The following is a 13,101-nucleotide window of genomic DNA, read 5'->3' on the forward strand; positions in this document are numbered from 1 at the left end:
GAGAGAAAGAGAGAGAGGGGGGATAAAACGGGGGTTAAACATGGATACGAGATTAGGGTTTGAGTTGTAAAGTAGTCCCGGTCCTGAACTGAAGACAACCACCAGCTGACCGAGCACAAACACGGGATTACTATGCCCAGCGCCAACGTGTCCGTGCGAAGTTTATCCGAAGTAGAGAAATACCTCGGCAGCCGGATGGTGAGTATCCTGTCAGGGTGTTTTACAGCATCGTTGTGTGACAGACGGCAGGTCCCCGCACTGTACCAGCGACACATTGTTGTCTGTTGATCTCCACGTCATGTGAAACCAACAGCTGCGCCGTGTTAGAGCTGCACATTTTCTACCAAACAAAGGGCTTCTAACCCCCTGTGACACATTCAGGCTCAATAAGACTGTCTGTGTGTATCTGTGTGTGTGTGGAGAGGGTGTGAAGATGTCTTGAATGTGTGTAAAAACGGAGTCCTGTGTGCCAGATATAAAATCCTACCCGGGGTAATACTGGGTTTGTCTTCATATTTGACGAGATCCAAACGGGACAGTGGACCTTATTGTGTCGCCTTACATAGAAACTAAATATTATTGTCCGTGTATGTTAATCTGATGATCGATTATTAGATGTGTTGGTGTTTTTGGTCTATAAAAGCAAATAGAGTGGTGAGTTTATTTGGGCTTTAAAAATATGAATCAAATGATTGATCATTATCAAAAATTGTTTCCACTGAATTCCGCGCTGATTGATTTTCTGTGAATTGACTAATCAATGAGTCATCCAGATGTTTCCTTTTCTCGAAATTCACACTTGTTTTTGTCTCTTGGTTGTTGTGCCACCTTCATATAGATTTACACATAGATTGAAGAAACATAGAAATCCCCATACACTGTAATCCTGTACAATTCACTTATTTTCCTTTCTAGTGAAACATTTTGATGATCCTGCCTATGGTAATATCTTTATGCTGTAGTTTGTGCTGATGTTGTATTGGATTCTAATATTTGCTCTCCTTCAACTAAATAAGAATTTTAGTTACCAATACAACAGCAGCACAGCTACATACAGCCCACCATAAAGTAAAGAGTAATACAAAAACAACTGAAGTAATAGTCTAAAAAGAAACTGAAAGTCTCATGATTGTAGAGCTATAAATTCCATTGTACAGGTGTTGTTGTGTTTTCGTGTTATTTGAGTTTAACATGTGGTAGTGGGTCCAAACTCATATCAACCTTTTACTTATGCTGATATTTAGGATATACAGATGTAGAACGTATAATACAATGAAATGAATTCAATAAAACATAACTTTTTTTCCCTTTGTGGTCAGTTCCCATAGTGATTACTTCATTTTTTTTATTTACCACTACACAGATTCTTATAGTATCATACACTTAATGTAGTATACTAATTGAATACAAAAGCTGTAATGAGTAAAGTGTTAAAATGATGCTAAGAGGGGATTCAAATCACACAAAGAAATGTCCTGATAACTGTCAGACTCTTTCCTATTTAAATAGTTTCCTTCACACAGAAATGTAGTATTGACCTAGTCAAGTCAATTCAAGTCAAGTAAATTTTATTATAGCCCAAATAACAAATTTGCCTGAAAGAGCTTTACAATCTGCAACATACGACTCCCCCTGTCCGTAAACCATCGACTCGGAAAAGAAAGTACACACCCTAAAAAACCTTCAGCCTTACACAAACTGCTTTTGGGTAAAACCCATCCGACCATTTGCTAATGTTTATGTGTGACGTTCCCCTAAAATCCCCGAAAGGTTGTGCCCAATCAACCTGAGTATGTGATATTTAAAGACAGGTGCTTTTGGGGACAGTGACACATAGGAGAGGTATGCCTTGTCGAGCGAGAGTCTTGTGTGACTAGAAAGACATGTAAGGTATCGCACGGCAGGTTATTTCGCTTCCCTGTATGTGTATGAGTCTTCAGGCCTGCCACTCTTAATCACCTGTAGTCTTCAAAGGAGGCTGTTCTTCAGTCTGTTTAGCTCTTATTAAAGATACTTCAGATTAAAATGTAGCACTAGCTCTTATAAATGAATGACATTAATAACTTTTTTTCCCCTGGAGTAGAGCTTGAAAGAATCATGCACAAATAATTTGAGCCACCTTCTTGAGCAATTAGACGGTAGCCGCGTAACCACCAACACAATATAATGGAACAACATATCTGAAGATTTGGCTGGTTTATTACCACTGGACTGTGTAATTATGCCTTTCCTCCTTTTGTTGGACACAAATGACATTCCAGTTTTGTTCCTCAAAAAGCCATTGTGCAGCAGATATAGTGGGTTAGAGGCCAAAGATGACGCAACACCTCAGTTTCAGTGGCTTGTTTCCAGAAACCGTGTTTAACCCTCTGTGGTTGGACGTTCTTTGGAGATTTGCGTGCCGTTCCTCATTCGTGTGTCCAGACAAAAGCTAAACATATGAGCCAATCAATATAATTAGCAACTGTTTTATACGTTCTGTATTATATGAATCATTAAATGGCAGCCATTACCCTGTTTTTGTTCTCCCTCTCTCTCTTTTTTAGGTCTGTTGTTTTTGTAATGCCTAAAGAGATGCTTGACTCTTCACCACCCTGCCACGTCATTGGCTCTATTCACTCTCTCAGTTTGAATCAGTACATTGAATGTAGCTGCATATTAATCTTAATTGAATCCCATTCAATACTCTCCCAGTCCACGGGGGCAACCAGACGCTGGGAGTGTTAATGGGCTATTGATTTAGTCCTGGACCAGCTTGTCTATGAGATAATAGCGAGTACGTCTTAAGCAATTCATTCCACTCACCTCCCGGGGTTTTGTCATTCAGGAAACTCAAGACTTCAAACTCTGTTGCTAGTTTTTTTTCTCCTCTTTTATTCTGATGACTCTGCGAACTGTTTTTTAAAGAAAGGTTTCGCAATCAAAGTGTGGCCACATAGGCAGCTGTGGGATGCAGATGAGAGGGAGGGGAGGAGGAGACGTTGGGTCAGCTTTCTGACTACAATCAAAGATGTGCTCCCTGTCGCTCTCACTCTCCCCCTCTCTGGTTTTCTTCCCGTTTCCCTGTGTGAGCTCTGAGTGGGAGAGTGTCTGTATCCATGAGGATCAGCTGGAGGGAATACCAATAAGCACCACAGGCTTCTTCCCCTCTGTGGTTCTTTTCTCTGCTGAAGGGACGGTTTTGTTCCATCTCAATGAGTGTGCCAGTTCTATTGCCCTGTGTGTGTGTGTTTGTGTGTTTATTTGGGGTGCACAGGGGCAATGACAGAGAGAACGCTAAATAAATGCCACCCTATGTACCCCACACCACAGCTTCATTTGATCCATTTTACTGCAGATCACTGCGAACACCTGTGCCTGTATTTGCATGTGTCAGTGTGCCTGCCTGACCTGACCCCACACTGTGAACTGATGGTTTCACCAGATTACAGCTGCGGTTGTGAGTACTTACAAACATTACTTCCTCGTAGTGGGGAAAATGCCTTCCTGTGTCGCATGAGAAAACGTCTGTGGCTTTAATAACGTCCCCCCCTAAGAGGCAAGAAACCGGCTCAGTTATTCTACATTCTGCTAATCTGAACAAATATTTATTTCACTAATACTGCTCAGTAGTTAGTTCACACCCACTGCACACACACCTGGTTCTAAATTACTTATGTGCTTTCACTTCACTCCAGTTCAGGACTTAAACGCTGAATTGCTGTTTCCTCTGGTGCTGTGTTGGGCAGATGAGCGTATGGTCTGTTCTTTGCATGAAAAACTGAATCACTAACTAGATCATTGATCCAAGAGACCGCACACTGCGGCGCAACATAAGCAGCATCTGCAGTTTCTTTCGACGCCCCCAACTTTGCCCCCCAAAATGTAGTAAGAGATTAGGGCAGATTTCTCAGCACACAGCTCTCCGTTGTTGGGTTAAGATTGAGGTTAATGCAGTTGGATCTTTATGTTATGCTGTCTGGGGAGGTCAGAACATATTAAATGGGTCATAGTGTGGACAGACGCTGTGTGTGTTATGTAGGACAGCGTGGGGTACAGGGGGCTCATACAGGGCGGAGGTGTGAGCGGGACACCCTGGGGGCAAAAAGGCCTCCTGTAGATCCTGTTGGTGCAGATGATGATGATTGGGTTGATGTGTGCTGCTGTGCTGTGTTTGGGAGGATCCTCCCTTTGTTCTATTCCTGTCCCATTATCCCCTGTTTCGGGTTCTGTGGCTCTGTCTCTGTTTTGCCTCCCACTTTCTTGTCTGCCTCTCTTCTTCTGCTCTACTGGCATACTAATACCAATGGGTGAGTCAAACAGCAGTGGGCGTGTGGCGGGCTTGTTAACTTATAACATTTTCTCTCATTTATAGTAATACACCAAATTTTCAGCATATGATCAGACAGACGGGCTTTCACATGGTCCAGCTTTTGAATCCCAAAGTATCACAGTCAGTGAGCGCAAGTAGGAGGTCATGGATAGCCCCTGGTTGTAGATGGAAAGCCCATCTCATCAAACTCTACCCTCTGTTGAATCTGTGACCTCTCAATTAAGGACAGCCTGCCTAACTGTCAGACCGTACCGCAGCAATCTGCCGTGTTGTAGCAGCTTTTCTTGTAGTTACTGGGCTTTCACCCCCCTCAGCCCTCCCCGTCGTCTCCAGCCTTCCCCTAAGATCTTCAATGCTCGCACTGTTTCACCCTCCCACCTCAACAACCCCTGGAGAACGCCTGCATAAGTGTTTTGGGAGAAATGGAGTGAAAAGTAGGGCAGCTCCTCAGCAGATTTGGGAGGACATTTTCATCAGCGTGAGGCTAATTCATTTCGCAAAGTCACTCAACCAGAGAGACCCTCCGATTGCTCCAGCAGTTAGTCAGCGTGGGTAGATTTCTCGAGCAGCAGCGGCGATGGCAGTGGAAATCGGCTTCTTAAATTGAAATAATAAAATTTTTGCTGAATGTCTTATCAGGAAACGGACAGCTGTATGTCCACGTTTTTTGTGTGCTTGTGTGTGTAAAACATCTGGGTTGCGTTATTTGAGATATTTGAGCTGCTCTCATGAAACAGGCCTGCCAAAATCCATCTTGTTTTCATAAGAACAAGCTTACTCCCCTCATTCCAGCTGTGTAACACAATTTAGTCTTGACATTCACTGCTCAGATACATGAGGGTGAATATGGAAGTTGTATCGATACTGTTTCCAAACATGCCCACTCCTGTCAAGGTCTACTTCTTTGCCGCAGGCCTCAGCAGTGATCCTTCAATGGCTGCCAAGTCACAATTTGATTTGTTTTACACTCATCCTGTATCTATGATATCACAGTACCTCGAAGCAATACACTTCTGTGCTTTCTGTTTGGCCCCTGATGCTACAGAAGAGAATGTTGCATAACATTTCAGAGTTAGGGCTTGTGGTGGGAAGAGTGCCTAAGGAGCTAGCTTACTTTCAGTCCTGCAGAAATAGCATGCAGTCTAAGCTGTCTGGTCAAACAGGCAGCTCTTTGTGTTTAGCGTTTGAAAACCAAAAAGACTGTGTAACACGAGCAACCTACACACAAGCCTGCCCTACACTTCCTCTTGAAGAAGGAGGATATTAGGGCTTCTTTTTCTTTTGTATGACAAACAGGTTTAACAATAGGGCAGCGTATGTGTGAGCCTGATTGTTATGACAAGAGATATTGCATGCACTCTGAAAGGAGCAGGGTTGTGATTGGGCACAGAGCTCCTCAGGCTATACGTCAGGCCAGTGAATCCATATGCAGCAGCTCGCTCATCAGAGTCCTGGACAGAGCAGAGGTAGGACATGACAAAGTGTGCCTTTTTCTCTGCAAACAAAGAGTCCTGTGTTTCAAGAAGGACAGATGCCAGAGAGGGGGAGAGATTGGGATGAGGACAGAGGCTGAAATACCCCAGGCATGCTTGTAGAAAGCAGCGTGGCATTCTCTGGTTACACACTGTACATAAATAAGTGTATATTTTGTATGCACAGTGTAATTATTTGGGTTCGATGCACAGCAGTGCTGAGATAAATGCAAAAGCTATCATGGTAAGATGCTGATGTAATATGCAGTCATATTATTTACCATCTTAGTTGTTGTTGGTATGCTAACATTGCTATACAGCTAGGGCTGATGTGAATGACATTAGTTTGGCATTTGGTCATAAACCAAAGTATTGGACAAATTGAAATTTGGAGCACAGCTGGTGTTACAAGTCAGAGAGTCACCAAAGTTATTAGTATTCATCCTCCTGGGAACTGGAATGTCTGTGTGAAATTAAAATCCACTGCAAAATGACAGTCCATCTCACAGACTGACATTTCTGTCCCTAGAGCAAAGCTGCTAGCAAGGCTAAAAACAAGTATAAAACAGTTTCTGTGTTGCACATTATGGTTTGTGTTCGGAAGATTTCAGAGATGGCACATGTTCTTGCTCACTGTGTCGCCTTCAACAAACAAGTTTGACTGGTTAAGTGAGTGTGAGGTCACTGTGACAAATGGGAATTTACAAGTGTAACTGGATAACTTAAATCCATCTGGTTTGAAACAGGACTATTCCTGCTGAATGTGTCTTTGTTTTAGTCTAAGTGTCTGCTATATGTTGTCACTCAGTGTGTGTGCCCCAGTGTATGACTAGTCATACTTAATTACCCTATTGTTGATAAACCCTCTCTTGAGTTCCACCTGACAGTCATGTGTGAAGGAGTGTCAGTATGTGGTGAACTCCAGATGCATTAGTCAATTGTGAAGGTACTTAGCTTGCAATATGTAACTATGACGTGATGATGTGGAAATGCTAAGCAGGATTGAGCCTTAAGTCTGCTTGGGTTAGCTGGGATCTCTTTATTTGCTTGAAACTAGCAGTGTTACATTTGTTAAGGATTAGTGCAGCTTTGTACAGCATGTAGTGCTTGTTGTACAACACTTTGTATCAGGCGTTAGCAGCTTACACCTCCTATCATTGAGTGTTGTACTGTGATCAACTTGCAAGATCCGGTGGCTTGTTAGGCCACCGTTACATTCCGTTCTATTACACTTGAAGTGACACTTCTGCTTTAAAAATGCTGCTTAATTAAATTTGCTTTTGCTGCTGTCCTTAGTCTTCCTCTTTATTGAACTTCTTCAGGTTTTAGCTTAACTTGCTTACTTGAACCATATTTTTTGTTTCACTTCCTCAAATCTAAAGTAGAGAATTCTATTCTTGGCATTAAACTATTGACAGGTCAGTCAGAAACAGACTTCAGTGTTGAGCCTCTATCACGAAAATGGTAATTTACTATAAAAATAGGGACACTGTCTGAAAAAGGGATTTCCTGAGCCTAGCAGCCTTGTGTGACATCGCTGACCTACATTAGATGCGCACACTCCACTTCTTTCACACACATTAATAGCTTATATCTACTATAAACAAACAGGATTAAATTCTGGATTCGAAAATGTAACAGACGTGCCAAATAAGAGCATTACATACACCCAGATGGTATCACAGTGGCAATAGCAGAAAAGCTGAATAGAGCAGAAGCAAGGACTCACTGTGTAAAATTACTGTGCATGAATAACCAACAAAAAAAGCATTCAAGGAAATATTTTATTACTTTGTTCTTAATCTTAAACTAGAAAATAGGCTCTTATTTGTAATGTAATTGTACGCCATATTTTACTTTTTCCAGATGACCTGTTTTGCTAATTAGACAAATTTCAGTAGTAAAGTGTAATTCCTAGTATGCTCCATGTCTAATACAATATCTTTGTCTTTGTTTCTCCTCCTTATAGGACAGGAGTACCGAGGGGAGTTCTCTAAGCATCTCTGCATCGATGCGTCGGGGTTCTTCAGAGAACAATCTGGATCTGGACTTGAGTGATGGAAGTCCTGGTCCTGCTCTAGGCTTTGAGGTCCAGCGTAGTCGTTCTTGCTTGGACAGCCTCCAACAAAAGATACTGAAAATCACAGAGCAGCTGAAGATTGAGCAGACAGCGCGAGACGAGAATGTAGCTGAGTACCTGAAACTGGTGAACAGTGCGGACAAGCAGCAAGTAGGGCGCATCAAGCAGGTGTTTGAGAAGAAGAACCAGAAGTCGGCTCAAAACATTGCACAGATGCAAAAGAAGCTGGAGCAGTACCATCGAAAGATGAAAGACAATGAAATCCAGCAAAGCCCTTACCCTCACCCGTCCACTGTCAAACACAGCACCATACCCAGGGAGTCTCCCAGAGAGCTGCTGAGGGATATGACAGGCAGTGGCCGACACCCGACCATGGACAAGATCAAGACCATTGGACCAGGTGTTTCCCTCTCCCCTCCCTTTTTCTTCAGCAAGCCCAGAGAATTCGCCAACCTTATCAGGAACAAGTTTGGCAGTGCTGACAACATCGCCCACCTCAAGACCACTCTGGATGCTTCCCCACCGCTGCCCAATGAGAGCCCAGGAAAGGGACTGAGTAGCAGCACCTCGATGGTGGGCAAGCCTAAGTATCCCAGTGATGACGAGTGCTCCTCAGGGAGCGCTTCCATTTCAGCAGACAGTAACGGGAATCCAGCAGTGGCAGGAGTGTCAACAGGACAAAGTCAGGGTCAGGGTCAGGGTCAGGGTCAGCAGGCCGGGGAAGACGATGAGAGCAAACTGGCCTTGAGCCTGGAGGAGGTGAGCGAGATCAAAGAGGCCCAGAGCCAGCTGGAGGAGGATATAGATGAGCTGAAGTCTCAGTTCAAGAAAGAGTATGGCATCATCAGCCAAACACTGCAGGAGGAGAGATACAGGTATGTGTATATTACTCAGTATTTCATTTCATTCACATTATACAACACTAGGCCTAATGTCTAATGTTACTGTATGTCAGTTCTAAGGTTGAGAATAGACATAATTACTATTCATCTAAAACTGTAAAGAACCACAGCCCTTACAGATAAGTATTTAATAAATAGTCGATATATTTAATAAATAGTAATTCATCGTAATAACATCCCCTGAAGCACTTCTTATATAGTACGTTCAAATCTGCCTGTAAATAATAACTTTAAACTAATATTTCTGCATCCTCCTCCATTGACTGCCAGGTATGAGCGTTTGGAAGACCAATTAAACGACCTGACAGAACTTCACCAGAATGAGATGGCTAATCTGAAGCAGGAACTGGCCAGCATCGAGGAGAGGGTGACCTACCAGGCTCACGAAAGGGCCAGGGACATACAGGTATATAATCGGAAATCTATCCTATAATGATTCTTGATTTGGAAAGACCTTGCAGCTCATGTGTGTTGTTAGGGTAGGGTATCATATGTATTATTTCAGAGGTGATAATTCCATTAACATATAGAGCTGCATGTATTAGTTGCCTGTGTTTGGTTCCCATAACATAATCTAAGTCTGTTTTCTTTTTACATTTATGACCAGTGTTGGGCTAGTTACTCCAAAAATGTGATTTATTACTCGTTACTCTTTTCAAAAGTAATATTATTACATTACTTATTATTCGCTGCGAAAAGTAATTAGTTGCACTACTGGTTATATTACTTTTCCCACAAAATTACTATTTGTGTCCTTTCTCCACATAATTCAGACTTCCAGTTTCTCCCAGTATCTACACTACCTGGATAGTCCTCACATACATATATATATATATATATATATATATATATATATATATATACATGAATATTACAGTTTTACATGCACTTAAGTCTTGAAATCATTCCCTCTTTCTGTAACCTGCACAATATTATAATTCAACTTTAAATCACATCTGTATAAACATACTGTATATAGTTTGTACATACAACCCAAATTCTATTTTATTCTTGATATTGTTTATTTTTTTCTATTTTATTTTGTTATTTAATATGTATTTTCTCTGCTGTGTTACGCATCTAGAGCTGCTGTAACAAGTGAATTTCCCCCAGTGTGGTATCAATAAAGTCTATCTTATCTTATCAAAGTAATGGAACTAATTACATAATTACTGGGGAAAGTAATATAATTACTGTAATGAGTTACTGCCCAACACTGTTTATGACCATACAAATCTCTGTCCTTGTGTCTCTCTGCCGAGACGTAATTAATCTTTAGGGGAAATTTGGGTAATTGAGGATTAAAAGGTCAGCAAAATGCCCTTTTAGCCACTTGAGAAACATCCAGACTGACAAAGTGTCTCTCTCTCTCTTTCTCTCTCCGTCTTTCTCAGGAAGCCCTGGAGTCGTGTCAGACGCGAGTGTCCAAGCTGGAGCTGCAGCAGCAGCAGCAGCAGCAGACGGTCCAGCTCGAGAGCCGTGATGCCCGAGTCTTGCTGGGGAAGAGCATCAACATCATGCTGGCCATCATCACCGTCATCCTGGTGTGTGTCTCCACCGCCGCCAAGTTTGCTGCTCCACTGATGAGGAGCCGACACCATGTGGTAGCTACCTTCCTGGGAGTTTGTTTTTTGACCATATTCTGGAAGAACTGGGACCGTTTACAGTACGCCATAGACCGGTTGCTGGTGCCTGCCTGATAGAGAAGAATGCACACTTTAATCAACATTGCAGTCACGTGGACGCTGTCAGTTGTCTGGATAGGACTGTCTAAGAGGATTGGTTGTACAATCGTCAGAAGACACGATCGCTGTGCATTTACGGAGGTTACTGTTTTTTAAAGTTGGACTGAAATTAAGTTTTTGTGATTTTTTTCTTGTCTAGAACTTGAATGTGTGTTACTAACAACTTTCATTTAACCTTTAAAATAATATTTATATAACAGAAAATCTTGTTACTTCCTCAGATAGCTATTAAATCCTCTCAAGACATACCGTAAATAGTCAATTCAAGGATTAAGAAGGGTGAAGAGAAGTGCATCATCACTACAATGCAGCAAAATGGGACTCACTCTTTCCCAGTTTTGGGGGGAAAAAATCAACATATGAGGAACAATTTTTGCAAATGATTATTCCTTCTTGTTTTGCTTCAGCGTCAAACTGCACACACAAACAAAATATCAAGCTTGGTATGTTGTTGGCCACAGCTATGAAATGCTAAAGGGCAGATTTTGTTACCTTTGCACAGAGACAGGCTGACTGTTTCCTCATGTTTTTAGTCTTAATGCCAAACTAAGCTAACTGGCTACTGGTTGTAGCTTCATATTTAGCATAGAGGCAGAAGAGTGGTATCTTCTAATCTAACTCAAAGCAAAAATATATTTCTCCAAATGTTGAACTATTCCTTTAAATGAAGAATCTCCAGACTAAAGCACAGAGGCAATAGACATCCTTTTTTAATGTGTTTGTTCTCTTTATTCCTTATTGCCTTGTCTGCCCTGTGTGCTCAGCCATCTCTTACAGTTGTTCTGTTTACTGTTCCTGATGTTTAAAGTGCAATATATTTGATTTCTAAGAGCACTGTTTTTACTATGTTTCTTTTAGGAGTGATCGTCAATGTTTTACAGTGATGTGAGTGCTGTGGGGGGTGGGGTTGGGTGAGGAAATGTCATCAATGTTGGCATGAGAGATCCATAACCACTGAAGCCACTGCTGGGCTCTGATAAGACCAGCTGTCTCCTCTCTCAAGGGCCAAAAATCAATCCCACTGCATTACCGTGCTGATAGCATGGTAATATCAACACGCGCCAGCTCTCCAGTGCAAGCACACATGCATGTACACCCAAACAACACGAAAACAGAGTCAGTCACTTGGCTCTCTTTATGTCCTATGCGTCCGATGTTTGTCTTTTACTAATAATGTGATATAGAAGCGATGGCTTATACTGTGATACAAGGCCTTTTTACAAGGAAAAATGCAATTCCCTTTTTTTTAAAGAAGCAACAAACAGCCTTCAGTGCTCCAATGATGACAGAGGAACACATTACAGGCTCTATGTGATGGACTACGAGCCTATTTGTTGGACTGACTAATGTATTATTTCATGTTTGTCTTATGAACATTGCCTATGAGGATCTCACATGAAGCTACGGACCACTTTTTAATGTTTGTCTGCCATACTAACATGTTTATGTTGATGTTTGTTGTCGTCTCTCGGTTGTTCTACTGACTGTATCATGTGTTTGTTCTTGTTTTGACATATTTGAGGAAGTTTTACCTGCAGAACTACAAAACTGGTTTACATTCTCTCTTCATCTCTGGTGCATGATGTGATCAATCAGTTGTATTTTCATGCATTACGTGCCTTTGTCTGACAATTTCCTGTTAAATTAAACAAGCCTTTTTAATCAACTGGTGACTGGTGGTTGGAATTTGAGTTGGTATTTGTTGTATTTTGTCACGTGGTTGTGTTTTTCTTACATATTCCAGTATTGATATGTCCTAACAGTGTGGACGACAGTCAGCGAAAATTATTACTTATATAAAAATTACTTTTTTTCACCATTTTGCATTGATGTAAAAAAGGAAACTGAGACTCAAGCTTGTTAACTCACTGTAACTTCCTGAAGGTAATCTATTTAGGTTCACATTCACCTCCTCATTAATAAAACTTTTATCTTCTTAAAATTCCTCTGAGACATTTGCACCAGAAGAAAAAAACCCTTAGAAAAACTTAATATGCCTACAGTTTCAGAGAATTACACTCTATTACCATGAATACTGCAAATATCTGCTGTTCTCTTCTGACTAAATACTCTAACCTCCACGACCACTAGGGGGTGTAGGTGTTACACTGTTGACACAACAGAGATCAACAAAACATATTGAAGGGGCTGCAGCATCTTACACAGCCCTCATAATACCAACCAGAGCTTATGTATGTTTTATATCTAAATTATTCATTTCCATTCTGTCGAAATGAAAGCACATACACTTCACAAACATTAAGACCACAACAATACACTATATAGAGACGACACTTTCCTGTGCCATTAATATCACAAGCAGTGTGGAAGAGTAGCGCCCTCTGCTGTCCTAACAAATACACATTGAAATTACAGTTTTTTTCCACATATTTCCATATGGCATGGCTCCATAGCAGCATATCCCTTCATATTTCCATCAACATCAAATCTAGGCCACACTGTATTTCATGCTGTGAACAGGAATGGTTTCTGGAGACTTATATGTAACTGGTGTGGTTCCCATCAGGGTGTAACGGCACCCAGGATGCTGCTGATGATGAGAGAGAGATGGATTAATGGCCCTGCTGAT

The 13,101-nt window shown here is 41.5% G+C and overlaps 1 protein-coding gene across 2 annotated transcripts; it reads left to right on the forward strand.

The window, feature by feature from the left end:
• The first annotated feature begins 6 nt into the window (after positions 1-6).
• Positions 7-12,191, forward strand: LOC118330153 (transmembrane and coiled-coil domain protein 3-like). Of its 2 annotated transcripts, XM_035664600.1 has the most exons (5): positions 60-198; positions 3,338-3,439; positions 7,754-8,739; positions 9,037-9,172; positions 10,161-12,191. In XM_035664600.1, exons 3-5 carry the CDS (start codon positions 7,796-7,798, stop codon positions 10,464-10,466), a joined length of 1,386 nt encoding a protein of 461 aa, XP_035520493.1. In that variant the 5' UTR covers positions 60-198; positions 3,338-3,439; positions 7,754-7,795; the 3' UTR covers positions 10,467-12,191. The 2 variants fall into 2 exon arrangements, with proteins under 2 accessions (XP_035520492.1, XP_035520493.1); XM_035664599.1 differs by lacking the exon at positions 3,338-3,439 and having other exon boundaries at positions 7-198.
• Positions 12,192-13,101: the final 910 nt, after the last annotated feature.

Source organism: Morone saxatilis, unplaced genomic scaffold (assembly GCF_004916995.1).
Source record: "Morone saxatilis isolate NCDOM2014 unplaced genomic scaffold, NCSU_SB_2.0 Contig2, whole genome shotgun sequence".
Classification (NCBI taxonomy): Eukaryota; Metazoa; Chordata; class Actinopteri; family Moronidae; genus Morone; species Morone saxatilis.